Genomic DNA, 15,113 nt, shown 5'->3' with positions numbered 1-15,113 from the left:
AATTACAAATAAAAGGTATTGCAATTAGCTCACACAGGAGCTGTGGAACTTGAAGAACCCAAGTCACGAAGCAGAGCCACATTGAGAGAAGGCCCTCTTTTTTTTTTTTTTTTTTTTTTTTTAATTTTTTTTTTTAACGTTTATTTATTTTTGAGACAGAGAGAGACAGAGCATGAATGGGGGAGGGTCAGAGAGAGAGGGAGACACAGAATCTGAAACGGGCTCCAGGCTCTGAGCTGTCAGCACAGAGCCCGACGCGGGGCTCGAACTCACGGACCGTGAGATCATGACCTGAGCCGAAGTCGGACGCTTAACCGACTGAGCCACCCAGGCGCCCCGAGAGAAGGCCCTCTTAAGTCTTCCTTCCGCTTAGGACTCCACAGGGAGTGTGGCTGCTCCCGTCCCTCTACTGGGTGATGGAATCATTTATCCCTGGGCCTCTCTGGCCAGAGCAATGTCTTCACCAGAAACAAGAAGTTCTGTGCCACAGCAAATTTCTGTGCTCATTTTGTATGTGAAAGTATCTAGGAAAATGCCTGATACATGAATAAATAACCTCACAAGTGTCAGTTTCCCTTCCTCCTGACCAGCTCCATTTTTCACCTCTTAGATTATCCAGGAGGGTAACTATCTGGGGAAACCACTCGGGAGCAGAGCTGGAGATGGGGAGGGGAGAGAGACAGGGTTGTTAACTTCTGTGATAAGATGATAAGACTCATGGTACTCTTATTGTCTTTTTTTCTTTAATGACATAGAAAGCTTTTTTAAAAATGAAAAATGGAAAAATGGAAATGAAATAAAAAATAGGAATAGTTGGTGAGATAACCACTGACAGTGCAGGCAGGCAGTTCCTTCTCGAGCCACAGAAACCAAAGGGAACAGATATTGCATTTGCTATCAAAAGAGAGCAGGCAGCACCAGGGGCTGGTAAACCCCTGGCATGATAAACATCGTCATGTAGGGTGGGTGCTCATGGGGAAGTCTCCGTTTAGGATCCCTTCTCTGGATGTTCAGTCAGTGCCACAGAACTTAACGTGTGCCTGCTTTCTTTTCAAAAGTTACAATCAGAAAAAACAAAAACCAAACAAAAACCAAACAAGAAAACCAAAACAAAAACCAAAAACCAAAAACCACCCAAAAAAGTTATGATCAGGATGAGTTGCTTGCTGCTTCTTATAGTTTTATGAGGACTGATTTTATTTTCAAACTAGACTGTAAAGAGCTCAAAGAGAATGGTCTTCTTTTCCTATAGTTTCCTCAACAATACCTCGCTCGATGGGCTCAATCACAGAATCTCAGAGCTGGAGGGCATCTTATGGCTAATCCGACTTGGATTTTATCCGGTAACTCTCGTTCTGAGAATGCCCAGGAGGTGTGCCTTTTCCTGACGGAGAGGGAGTGGTGGGGTGAGCATGACACCTCTGGGTTTGCTCCAAGCAGTACTAGCCTAAGGGTGCTGCTCCAGCCAACAGCCCATGGGTTCATTCTGTAGGAGGTCGGGACCTTGTGGACGCTGCAGGAGCCAGGGAGGCGAGAGTGGCTGCAGCAAACTGGAGACCCAGCGCCACAGCTTGTGGAGAAGCTGGAGCGGGCTCTGGAATGGCTTGAGTAGGGCGGGCGGCTGCCTGGCTCTGCAGGCTGATGTGCTTTCCTGCCTTGGCGTGAACGTGCCCCTGGCCTGGTAGTGCAGTGGCTCCCACCCTGCCTCCGACAGCTAGGAGCCAGGGCTGAGTGTCTGCCTTCCGCTAGCTTCCATACAGGTGTGGGGGGCTCTGTGTGTGCCCCATTGTTCCACAGCACCACCCTCCCCCAGCTGGGTGGCAGTGTGAATGGGCCGCAGCTATATTTAGAGTGAAACTCCTGGGGCCACCACAAAGGAGTGACTGCATCTTCAGGAGGGTGGGTGGGCGGGAAGGGGACAGGGGAGCCAAGCTATTTTCAGAACACATGTCATTGCTGGCTACAGAGCAAGACTGTGGCCATAATGCCGAGGGAAACAATAGCTGTGGCCAGAGGAAGAGCCTGTTATGTTTCAGGTGGGATGTTTGCAACTGCTCAGGAAACCCGACCCCGCCCGACAGCAGCACAAATCACAGCAAAGCCTCGTGGAAGCGGCGGGGGGGGGGGGGGGCGGGGGGGGGGGGAAGATTCACAGGGCCAGGATGAGGTGCCAAGAGGCCACGCCTCATGCCTAGAGGCGGATTTTCAGTGACTGCTTAGCCCTAGGGGCCTGATTAGGACTGAAACACCTCAGACCAACTGCCCAGACAAACCTTGTACCTGGCACTCTGGTCTCCAGACACCTCCCAAGAATGGCAATGGGAATGAAAAGGACTCGGTCAGAAAGCATCCAGGTGGGCAGAACCGACCTAATGTGAAGAGGTGTCTCAGGCAACAGGCAAAGCCTGGGGTGAGCCAGAGAGCGTGGCCTCAAGGTCCCAGGTGGGCGGTCTTGGCCCCTCAGTATTCAGGGACTTGCCTGGGTGCCGTGGCTCCAGCTGCACAGGCCCGGAGAGCTGCCCACACCCCTTTTCTGACCTCCAGTCGGCCCCACTCACCAGCCTCTGTGCAAGGCCGGAAGCGGGGAGGGACAGGCTGCGGAGGGAGGCTAGGCCTCACCTCCCCCATCCCACAGATGAGCTTGGGCCCAGGGGTCTAGGTGGGAGAAGGGAAGTGGGGGTGTGGCTACAGCCCCAGATCTCAGTTGGACTTTATAGCCATCATGGGGGCCAGGAGGATTTTTTTCAACTCCATCTTCATATCCCCTTCCCCAAACATGTGTGGTTCCTGTTTTGCTGCATCTGTAAAAGGCGCCGGGAGCTGGGGACTTGCCTTACACCTCTCGGTTAACACCCCTGGAGACTGATGGAGTTCAGAGCAGTGTAATTTACAGCCCATCTCTCCAATCTTAATTCACCCGATGCTCCTCTCTTCCTTATTGTATTAGTGTGACCCAGGTACCTGCCAACAATAATGGCCTCTCCAGCTAGGAGCCTCTCCCCCACTCCCAGGACAATTTATACCTTTTCCTTGGGATTTTCCCCCCTTAAATTAAACAAAAAGAGGAAAAATAAGAAAAGGTTAACATGGGTTTGGAGTGCTGCAGCCCCGTGGTTCTGGGCTGGGAGCCAATGGCCCGAGGGCACACACATGTGTGTGCTCTCCCAGAAGGGCCTTCACCGGCCCTGTTTTACAGCCACCTCGGCACAGACTCCAGGGTTCACGCATATGGCCAGACAGATGTGTCTGGCTTACGTTCAAGGCTGGAAAATGAAGAATTATGGAAGTGAAGGGCCCCGGGCATTAAAAGGGGGGGGAAGGAAGGGGGGAATTTTTCCTCTGCTGAGAAATCCTCCTGTGGCTGTGAGGCTGGAGGAAGAAGGCTGACAGGAGGCAGGGCCGCCAGCAGTGGTGCATGTGGGGCCTGTTCTTAAAGGGGCCACAGCAACCCAAACCCCAGCTGGCCCATAGCAGGCCTGTGGTGCCCAGGCCCGAGCAGCCTGCTCTGAAGGAGGTGACGGGGGAACAAAGTTCCCGAGCAGGGGCAGCCCCAGGCACCAGACGTCAAGCAAGATTCATACAAGACCTCCGGTTTGCAATGCACTGCCTGTTGCTGGAGAGGCCAAGCTGAGCAAGGCGCTCTTGACGAGGCCATGTCCCCATGGCATGTGCTCCCACAGCATCCTGTACTTCCCTTTGGCCACAGTGCACGCTGACGCCTCAAATCACTGGCTCCTCCATTCACTGTACACCCTGCACCTTCTGGGGCGGGACTTCTTTGGTTTGGTCCTGTGTCCCCCGACCCCTAGCCTAGCAGATGCTCCACTACCACTTATTACACACTGAGATGGAGACATGGTACTTGCTTCTAAGGAGTTCACAGTACAACAGTGGGGGTGGGGTGGGTGGGGAACACGTCCAGAAATAACTGTAATACGAGACATGATACAAGTTTCAGAAATGAAGCATAAATCAGTGCCACAGGAACACTGAGCAGAGAGGGATGAATTCCTCCTGAGGGGTATCAGGGAAGGCTTCACTGGGGAGATGAAGTTTCATCTGAGGACTGAAGGAAGACTAGAGTTTCAACAGGTAATAGGAAATGTGGAGCAGGAAAAGGGTATTCTGGTCTGAGGGAACAGCATGGACTGAGACCCGAGAGTGGGACAGGGTAGAGCACGTCAGGGGACAGTGAGAGGAGAGGACGGTTAGTGTTGTGGTCCGGGCAGAAGGGCACTAGTGTCTGGACAGGCACTTTACACGCACTGTCATTCTGAGGTAGGTGCTGTTACCACTTTCGTTTCATAGATGAGGAAACAGTTTTAGAGAAGTTAAATAATTTGCCCAATGCCACACAGCTCGTAAGGCTCACGGGCGAGAGGAGAAGAGGCTGAGAAAACATTGGGAACAGACAAGAAAACCTTAAATGCCATAGTAAGGAATTAGATTTTACTAGTGAAGCAGAGGCACAGATGATTTCTGAGCAGGGGAGCAGTTCTTTTGGGAAGAGAAGGATGACCACACGTGAGGTGCCCTGGAGGCAGCGAGGATCCTGGTGTGCGGACGGCACGTTCGCAGACTACCGAGTAAACAGCACCCCCTGGAGTTGTGCAATGCGTGGGCTCTGACTGCTCTAATCCAAGTCAGTACATGGCCTAGAGCAGCAGCTGTGGCAATGGGAACAGACAGGAGAGAAGGGAATAAATGAGCAGAAGGGGTTAAAAGCCAGTGAGGAATTTAAGAGGATTGTCTAGTTGCTACTGTCTATTAAGTCACCGAACAAATATCTGCTGAGTGCCAACTCTGCACACTGAGACTAAGAAGTGACAGGAAGGAGGAGGCCAAGAAGAGAATGGTGGTGAGGAAGCCTAGGAGGGAGGTGTGGCCAACAGAGGGCTTGCTTGTGCTTGACTGGCGGCTGCAGGAAGGGGGCTTCAGGGCCTAAAGCTACAGGGACGTCAAGTATGACGGGGATCGAGACTCGATGAAGACAGGTACTTGGTGACTTCTGACACCACAGTTTCCATAACTGCTGGGTTGAGGGTCAGGACATGGAGGCGGCAAGTATAGACAGAACCTTTGGAAAGACTGATGGTGAGGAAGAAAATAACCACAGGACAGGAAGAAAGACAGCCTGAGGATGAAGCTGCCTTGCAGGCCACAACAGAGGGTTACACACAGACCCTAGAAGGGCTGAGGAGGCAGCCACACCATGACAGTGACCTGGTAGGAGGTACCACACACTTGATTCCAACCAGCCAAGGGACATGAATACCTCAAGAGCAACAGATCCCAAATGGTATTCATTCCCCTTCCCGGGGCAGAGTTCTGCTCGGTGTTTAGACAAGTATCAGGCCACAGTGACCACTTACGGAGCACACACCGTGTGCCATTCATTGTGTTACGTGCTTTACACGCACTGGTTCCTGTAGGCCTCACGGCAATTCTAGGAGGCAGGCGCTAGTACCACTTCCATCTTACAGATGGGGAAACGGGCTCTGAGAAGTTAATGTCCCCGAAGTCACAAAACCAGTAAGTGGTGGAGCCCAAGAATGTGATCAGGTCTGCCTGACCACAGAACATTAAGCCCTGTGGCAAAGGCAAGGGGCGGCTGAAGCGAGGACTGGAAACAAGACATTCCTAAAGAGGCCCGATGCTTCCCCATGCTTACGGTCTTTAAAGTCTTTAAAGGGAGGAACATGACTGGCTCTTCGCTGTCTGCCCTGAGCCCCAGATAAGAGGAAGTGAGCTTATACAGTGTAAAAGGACAGACTTGGGAGAGCCATAGAGAAAAACTTGCCGCAAGTGCAGGTACGGGTCCACAGCTGAGCTGGTGGTGGAGGAACTGCGTGTGGAGATGAAGTAGTTTCTCTCCGGGAGGGTTTAGTGTGTCCTGTCCAGAGGGGCTCAGTCATTACACTCGGAATCCAGATAAGCAGACTGTGGCTATGACATTCTCTTCCCTGAGAAGTGGTGTTCTCAACAGAGCACCTATGACCTCTCCAGGAGTGCCTGGATAAGGTTTAAGGGGACTCTGAAACCCTGAAATTGTGTGGAAGATTGTATATGTGTAGGTGTGTATTCACAGATCATCACTGGAGAAGAAGCTTTCAGCAGATTCTCTGAGAAGAACCTGCTTCTGCCTTGGAGTCCACGAGAAGGGAGACTCCAGGCACCAAAAATGCTACCAGAATTTGGTGATGGAGAAAGAAAATGGGTGGGACCAGTAAGGATACTGCAAGACCGTCTCTTCCTGAGAGGGTCCTTCTTATCCCTACTTGTGACTCACACTCCCCCCCCCACCCCCCACCCCATGCCCTACACAGCCACCACCCTGATGGGAACCACCCTCCCCAGGCAGGCCCCACCTGGATCTTTTCTTGGCGACGCTGCTGCTCAGCTATCTTCCTGGCCAAAGCCAGCTTCTTGGCCCGAAGTTCCCTGATGTCATCCTCACCCCCGCTGCCTTCAGCCTCTGAATCTTCCTCAAAGTCTTCAATCACCACGTCCTCCTCCTTTGGGTGGTGGAGCAGACCAGGGGAGAGAGGAGACTGTGAGCCCATGGCCCTTCCCAGCCCCACCCTTCTGTCCTCCTAGCACTCCCAACTCCATGGAAAGAATGGCCTTTCCTTACAAAGGACCCCAAGGTGTGTGCTTCCTTCAACTCAGGCAGAGAGGGAGTCGACAGAAGCTGCCACCTTGCCCTACAGCAACTGCTCCCTTTTGCACTCCAGGCTCTTTCCTCTTGGAGAGTCATATGTCCACAGGAGAAGTGACTCACACACACATATACTTCCATGCTTATACACACAGCTCTCCATTCTCCTTTGCACACACTCACCAAGTCTTGCTTAGAACATATTTTCCTTTTGAAATCACCAAAGGGGAAAACAACAGAGAAAGCTGAACCACTCAATTTAGACCTAATTCCTGCTAATGATCTGATAGGAATCAATTCTGGCCAAGAGCTGTGAGTTAGGCGTGGAAGCTCCCCTGCCCCCGAGATAGCTTCAGGGAGCAGATGCTGTAGCTCAGCAGACCTTGCCCTGGTTTCTTTTTAAGACCACAGCCTGGCGGTGTGGGGGCTGCTGAGCCCCATTACAGGAATTCACATGACATGACCTTGCTCGGCTGCCCCCTCGGGTCTGGGCAGGCTAGGAGATGGCTGGCTAGCTTCAGGAGCCTCCTGCCAGGCTGGTGGAGCCTTCCCCAGGGATGGCTCCTCCCCGCCTGCAGCCTCAGCTCTCAGAAGCCCCCACTCCCCGGGTGGTCCCAGGCTCCATTCCTCACTCTCTCACTTCTGACCTTGGTCAGCAGAGAACATGCAGCTGCCCAAGACAGTGTCCTCTGAGGGACAGCATTAGCATGGGTAACACGGAGTGATTTAGTAGGAGAAGATTCCTGTGTTTCTAACTAGATGATGATAATAATGACAATGATTATGACAATAACAGCTACCATTTACTGAATGCTTATTGTTGGTCAGATAACTAGGCTAAGTGTTTTTCATGTATCAACTCATTTAATACTCACGATGGTCTGTGAAATAGGTGTCACTATCATCCCTACTTTATAAATGAGTACACTGAGGTTTAGAGAGTTAAACAGTTTGCTCAACGTCAAAGGTAATAAGTGGTAGATCAGGGATTCAAATTCCAGTGGGACTGACTCCAAAGTATGTGCTCTTACCAACAAGGCTGGGGTCTTGAATCTAGACAGTAAGGCCAGACCAGCCCTGAATGGCTCAGGCTTCCACTAAGCCCACCCGGGACCTGTTCATTAGAGTCTTGCTCTCTCCTCTAACTGTCCATCTCAAGATGATATTCTGAAGGATTCTTTGGGCTGAAAGTGGTTGGTATAGTGTGTGGGTGCATAGGTGATGCTTTTGTCTTGGGAGCAAAATCTAGGGGTAGGAAGACAGTTTTGGTAGCATCTCTAAGGAATGGGACTCTCTTCTGCTCATGAAGAATGATGCCTGAGGAAACAAAGAATCACCGTCTCCTTCTTCCTCCCCCAACCAGCTTCAGTGATCCAATCTTTCAGTTTAGGGAGAGACGGGGGTCTCAGGATGGGGTTAGAACTGTCACTATCCAAGAAGTCTCAGGGGTCTGGGACGCTGTCCACAGTCACCATGCATCTGACGACCCACAGACTATTCATTTCTGGGAGGCCCAGGCCATGAGGAGGAAGACTCGGTCTACACATTTGCTTCCTTGTTCGTGAGGTTAACCTGGACCAGAGTCAGTGGGACAGGATGGCTAACTAACCTGTTGGGGGAACACTGCCTCTGCCTGCTCTGATCAGAGATCCACAGGGTTATCACGGGGCTTGGAGTAAGCTTGACTGAGGTCAAAAGGGGGTCAGTGAGGCTTGTCTGAGGTTCACTCAGCTCTCACAGCAAACGAGGAAGTGTGGGGTTATGAAATTACAAAGACCAGGGTAAGCAGGGTTTCCCAGGGGCCACTAACATAAAGGAACCCAGGAGGCTCGTGGGAAAAGGAAGAAGTGGGCAGCATGGTGTGGGTCATAACCTTTGTTTGGTCAATAAGCCTCAGAAGGAGAGAGAGAGTGGCACAGCCAAACTCTGGGCCTGGAGAGCTGGTCTGATCCTCCTAAGAGTGGAGGAGGCCCCCCCTTGGCATTTACATTGTGCCCTTCTCTCCGGGCCTCACTTGAGGTGAGATTTGGTACCGGATTTGGTACTGTGGGCTCCACCAGCCAGAGGACATCTCTCACAGCAGTCCTGGATGCTGGCCTTGCTTACTTTCCACTGTCTGCCTCAGCCTTGAAGTGTGGGTGAGACAGCTGGCTGAGGCGCTGCCCCACCCATGCTTCCCTGCACAGCACCCAGGGCTTGGGTGGCATGCTCCGTCCCACCTCAAGCCTGGACACCCCGATGGCTTTAGCAACCCACCGCCTCCTCCCATACTGACAGCTCATTCTTTCCCGTTATTCCCTGCCCAGGTTTCATCTGGAGTCTGGAATCATGGGCTCAGCTTTATCCCTGGAACCACCTCTGTCCTGGAAGCTGAGCCCTGTGTCATCAGGGGTGGGGTGGGGTTCTCCAGCTATTCTAATGAAGCCAGTCCAAGACTCTGCTGCTCTGAAGACTCTGAACCAAAGGTGGCCACTCTATCACTGCTTCAGATCACAAACGACAGCTTCCAGCTGACATCTGGCTTCCCTGGCCTGTTGCTGATTTCATCCCTGCACCCCACCCTGCTCCACCAGGCGCTTGAGACTGCTGTGGGCCAAATGACTGTGTTGGCCTACGGGTGACCTGGCCTCTGGCTACAATCACTTCCGTCCCTTCTTGAAGTCCCACGTTCCTTCCCACCTAAGTCTCCTCTGTCTTTAACGCTGCAGAGGAAAAAAGGAGAGTCAACCTTCAGGCATAAGTGAGCTGTGTGTGTGTATACACCCAGACAGAGCTACCCACACCCAGACAGACAGCAGGGCAGCTGGCAGCGATAGGAAACGCATGCATGTGCCGGCATCACCACACACTCACATTTACTCAGAACCCACAGCCAGCAGGGCAGCCGGCGGCAGAGTTCTGTTTCAACTAACACACAAACCCAGCACACACAGACCTGTGACAACAATCCCCCTCAAGAAGACACATACGTGGACAGGAGGGCAACCGGTGGTGGGGCTTAGCAGGGGTGTGTACACGGTCTCGTGCGCACGCGCATACACACACACATATACACGTGGTCTGGAGTGAAGCAAGGGCTACAGGAACAACCAAGGGCAAACAAACAAGAGGAGAATTCCTTAATCACATCAGGATGTGCAGGAGGGAGGGAGGGAGGGAGTGAGCGAGGGAGGGAGAGTAGGCCGGGGGAGGGGGTGATTTTCCACACGGGGCCAGCAATGTCAGCTCTTCCTGTACGTGTGCTGGAGGCTGGAGTTCAGGCCTGTGCTGCGCTGAGCTCCACACATCTATAAACTTGATCCTCAGCCTGAACCCTAACACCCCCCACCCCCAACTCCCTTTCCTAAGCCTCCCGAGCTGCACATTATTAAACTCTTTCTTTCCCTCCCTTCTCCTCCAATGCAACATTAAAAAGAAGCATCTGGAACTCGTAGCAGAGTGAGATGGAGACACTGGGGTGGGACTGGCAGGAAGGGGCACCAGCAGAGTGCACTCTCGAGAAGTTGGCTGGTCACGTCCACATCCATACTGCTGTGAGCGGTTATAAATAACCAGGGTAAGAGCAGCAGCCATGGGCAGAGCAGGGTTGGGGGCGGGGAGGGGAGCCTTCCCTCTGCCACAGCGGGCTCTCCCCGCATAGTACCTCATCTTCCAGTTGTTTTCCCTCTTGGCTTCCCATTTCCTTTCCCATGGTGTCTGGGACGGGTGCCACTGACACATATTTTCCACCCTTGAATGCCAGCAGAGGCTCTTCTTGTCCACAAAGGGCTTCCAGAAAATACTTCAGCACTGTGACCCTTTTGCAGTCGGCTGCAATAACCTACAGGGCGAGAGGGAGAGAAGCAAAACAGCATTTTCTGAAAGGGAAGATGAAGATGACAGGCACTGTTTGCTGGCAGAGGGGCACGTGACAAGTGTGTCAAAGTTACCCGACAAGGCTGTGGGGTGAACGAGCGGGAGTTTGAGCGTGTGTGAGACTGTGAAGGAGGGCCAGGGCAAGGGGGTTGAGGTCAAGGTCCTCTGGAGGAAGAGAGCACCACTACCTCTCCTAGGTCATCTCTGGGGGAGCAGACAACCCCATGATCAAGGCCCTCTGGGCTTTGCCTTTCTTCTACTGAGGTCCTGATATAAAAAAAGAAGACACTAGATTCTTCTAAGTTTAGCATTTAATTGATAGAAGGAAGGAGGGAGCACAGAACACTGGCTTTCACAGAATACAGCTTCCTGGTACCCTCACGGCCACTCCATTCTCCTCCCGGCTCCCCTCTCTCTCGGTTCCCAAGAGGAGCCCTTCTAGCCTGAGTGCAAAATGAATGATGAGGGCTTTCTTGGCTGTTTCATTTCAGCTAGATCACTTCAGGCTTCCCCTGACAGGTTCCTGCTCCACCTAAGAGCTTCTCGTGCTCAAGAGACTGGGGCCAGGCAGGAAATTGTTGTCAGGAGAAGGGAGACAGGCAAAGCAGGTAGGGGGTGTTTCACCAAAGCTCTGCTCCTCCAGGGGTCCACGCCATCCTGCTCCCATGTGGCCACATCAGCACATAAGCCAGTGCTGTCAGAGAAACTGGGGCTGATTTAGCTGAAATGAAATTCAATATTTTGAGCAATCGTCAAATTTGTAAGTGTCTCAGAGGAAGTTTCCGTAGTCACTCTGTCTGGGGTCCTTCTCCTGTGAGACCACACAGGTGTGTCCTCACCTGTAAACCCGTCTGCATTGCTGGCACCCTCGCATGCCCTGCTCTTCATCTCTGGCCTCTGGGGTCCTTTCCTCCTTACTGGCAGGGCACGTACCAAGGAAGAGGAGGAGCCCTGCTTGATCTGGAGCTTGGAAACTGGTGAAGGCCATCACTGCCTCATCAGCACTAACCTTAGCCCCTGGAGAGTGCCCTCCACCGTGCTTTCCCATTCCAGACCACGAAAGGGACCTCTACGTCTGTATCACATAGTAAAGTACAAACTTGGAGACTGGCTTTGGTTGTTTGCTCCTTGTTTTACAGGTGCATATGCCCCTCACCTGGACAATAACCCCACTGGTAGCAAAGGGATACATCTTGCACTTTTTGTGCTTCTCTACCAGGGGGTGCTAAGGGCAAGTGGGGCGCACAGGAGGCTCGCAGTAAGGACCGACGGGCGCAGGGGAACATGAGGCAGGTGTGATCCAAGTCTTCCAGGACACTGTGGAGCTGAGCGCTACTGTGCCAGCTGGCTGGCCAGGGCAAGTGCAGCACGCACCAGTCAGCTGTGACTCCAACTCTGTGACTCTATCCTTTGCTGCCTCTCCCAGCCAAACCTGCTATTCTCCCTATGAGTGCCCCCTGCTCACCCTCACCAATGGCCCTGGTAGCTTTATAGGCCTGAATCTCAGGCTAAGTCTCGACCACCTCCACCTGAGAAGCTGACTTAACAGGTGCTCAGCTACCCAGCGAAAGCTTAGGAAAGGACAGCCATCTTGAACTTGGGGTGCCAGGTCCTGGACTTGGGCCAGGGCAGGTAGCCACAGGTTCCACCGCGTGTGTTTGTTCAAACATGTCATGAGAAAGGCTAGGGAATACAGAAGCAGGGGCTAAAAAGCATTAAAGAACAGAGCTGCAGTGAGTAATGGCCTGGCAGGCAGCACGCACAGTGGCCTCCCTGCATCCCCAGCCTCTCACTTGCAGAGGAAACTTCTGCATTTCCACAAGACTGCCAGTTTCCTCTCTGTGGTCTAATTTTAACCACCTTGTCGTTACAGTGTGTGTCAGCCACCTGACCCCACTATGACCTCTGACCTTATGCCCCAGCTACTGCTTGCACTATGGAGAATTATGTAACGGGTCCAGGACTTTCCTTTTCAGTGTGAGGCTGCTACCAGTGAATGGAGAGGAGGTGGGGGTTAAGGGGTGAGAGGAAGACAGAGGAAAAGCTTGCCATGGTCCTTGGCATCACCTGGATGGTAAGACGTATGCCAGGACTCTTGCTGAATATGCAGCAGAAATGTGCCCAGAAGAGCAGAGCATGTCCATGGCTGTGTGTGCCCGCTGATAGGCAGTGAGAAGAGTTCCTGCTGTTTACAGCATGGGCTTGGTGGCATGCTCAAAGGCTCAGGAAGAAAGTGTGATTAGTGGCCAAGAGGGAGAAAGGGCACATTATGGACGTGGGACTCCTGAGATGGGGATTTCCAGGGCACAGCAGGGGGGCCCCAAGGATGCAGACATCCTGAGTCTGCCTGCAGCACATCCTTAGGGGATCAGTGGAGATTGTCATTCACATGGACACAAAAGCAAAAAGGCATGTCGTGTCCGCCCCCCCCCCCGCCCCCCCTTTTTGATTGTCCCTCTAATGTTTAGAAGGAACAAGGTTTCTTTGGGGATTTTGTCTGCTATGGCCAGTTAGTTCCTTCCCTAGGGCGAGGGCACTCCTGGCTGATTCTCAAAAGGGTTTCGATCCACTGGGATCTCTGAGATGCCACTAAAAGATCTAAAGAGAATTCTAGGTGTCTGCAGAGAGACAAGCTACCCAGCCTTTTGGAATTGCAAACTCCCTCCTTTGCAATCCAACTAGCAGGGAGGACAGCCAAGGTTGTGCTGTCTCCTTAGGTTTCCAAAGTGAGTGAGAAATGGGCTTCTAGCTATTTAGTAGATGGGGGAACTGAGAGAGAAAGTCTAGGGCTTGCCCAGGGGCATAGAGAAACTTCTGTCTCCAGCCTTCTGGCCTATCTGGTAAAGCATTCCACTTTAAGGCCAGAGGAATGAGCCCAGCAGAATGAGGACCACAGTTCTCTTGGTCCTGTAGTTTACAAGAGGCTTATGGGAATATTCTCCCAGACAAAGACTCCAGCACTTGAGTTGGGGAAAAAGTTTAAATGTGGTTAATAAGGGACACCGTGATGGAAGAAGCCCTTCGAACCACCCATAAAGAGCCAATTCCAAGATGCTCTTTGGCTGGCCAAGAAGGACTTCCTGGTAGGACAGGGGTTAAAGCTGGGCTCCCTGCTTGGAGAGGAAGGAGTCCAGCTGAAGTCTATGACATAATCCTCACAACAGCTCTGTTCATGAGTACATTTTTCCGTTCTATATCAATGAAAAACACAGAATGTAAGCGGCCTGTACATTGCAGCTCTGGGCAAACTCTAGATTCTCTAGAGGAGACAGAGCTGGGCAGGGGAGGCCTCCGTCATGGGCTGTTAACAGGCTAGAGGTAAGTAAAAGGGCTGCTGGCCAGGGACTACCCCAGGGAACCTGGGACCCAGCACCTTCTCAGTAGCAGTTCTGGCCCTTCTGGAGGGAGACTCACTGTGTGGGAGATTACCAGGAACTCCAACACTGATGGACAAAGTGTCTCACACAAATCACTCTAGTCAGCTTTGAAAAGAAAACTGGGGTTTTAGGTCAGGGAAGAGCTAAAAGAAAGGCGCCCAGAGAAAGCCCCTTTCCGTTCCCCTGAAAACCATCTGAGGCAGCGTGCCCCACCAGTGGGAACTGAAACCTCTAGCTTCAGGGCTCCGGTTATCACTGGATCAGGTCCACACGCAAAGAGCCAAGCAGAAAGGAGGACTGAAAGCAAGATGTGGCAAGGCCACACAGGAGTCTGTCCTGTCACAGGCTCAGTTCCTTAGAGGTATAATGAGAGCATGCATGGGGTAAGTGGAGCTTGGAGCTATGTGGAAAGTTAGGTCTTGTGGAAAGCAGGAAGAAACCTCTAGGTCAACAGAGAAGAGGGAAGGCAGACCGAGCTACTGGTCTGGGGTACCTTAGGTGGGGTTGATAAGCAAGGAGTGGAGTGTTCTACAGCCACTTGGCAGGAGACAAGCCCGGCCTGGGCAGAGATGCCCTGGAAGGAACAGAAAAAGAGATCTGTCTTATGGACTGTGGGGGAGGGCGACAGACAGAGAAAAGGAACTGAGCACCAGGTACCACAGACTGACTGATGTCCTCTGAGTTACAAGACTCAACACCTCAGAGCTGCCACAGAGAAGGGAGAACACTCCTCCCTTCCCTGCGCCCGTGTAGCCAAGAGAGCTCTGAGAACCAGGCCTCTGGATGCAAGTTCTAAGGAATGAGGCACTCACTCCATCTTTATTGGGGTCCCTGTTATCTCCAAACGGGCCTCTTGGAAGGCACAAGCACAACAGGGGCTGGTTTGATTTTGTAGTTTCTTTTTTCTGAACTCTTGGTTTGGGGGAACCAGAATTTAAACCTGTACTATCGGCCAGTTCTCTATTTTTTTCTGGTCTTAAAAAGTCCTGCTTGCTACTGCTCCTCTGGTTAAAGAGAAAAAATCACATGGGTTTTCCTCTACAAACTGAAGTTTACAGGTTGTTTTTCTTGTTTCTCTAAATGGAGCCAATTATTCTCACATTTGTTGAAACCTTCAATCAAATTTTATAGCTTGTTAATTTTACAGAATGTCCTTAGAGCAAATAAGATGCAGACAGAAAGTGAAGTCTTGCGGAGATTATTAAGAAAGCTTAAAATAGCCT

General features: G+C 52.0%; 1 protein-coding gene across 5 annotated transcripts in view; it reads right to left on the bottom strand.

The window, feature by feature from the left end:
- The window catches only part of SMG6 (SMG6 nonsense mediated mRNA decay factor), a 226,478-nt gene that overhangs the window by 12,424 nt on the left and 198,941 nt on the right, over positions 1 to 15,113 (bottom strand). For all 5 annotated transcript variants that reach the window (XM_060646929.3, XM_060646930.3, XM_060646931.3 and 2 more), the window contains 2 exons: positions 10,302 to 10,478; positions 6,369 to 6,515 (listed from right to left, as the gene is read on the bottom strand). In XM_060646929.3, coding sequence (XP_060502912.1) covers positions 6,369 to 6,515; positions 10,302 to 10,478 — 324 coding nt within the window. The remainder of the gene's footprint in view (positions 1 to 6,368; positions 6,516 to 10,301; positions 10,479 to 15,113) is intronic.

This window comes from Panthera onca, chromosome E1 (genome assembly GCF_046562875.1).
Source record: "Panthera onca isolate mPanOnc1 chromosome E1, mPanOnc1 haplotype 2, whole genome shotgun sequence".
NCBI classification, from domain to species: domain Eukaryota; kingdom Metazoa; phylum Chordata; class Mammalia; order Carnivora; family Felidae; genus Panthera; species Panthera onca.
Note: the sequence above shows the minus strand (reverse complement) of the source record. Positions and strands in the feature narration are given on the sequence as shown.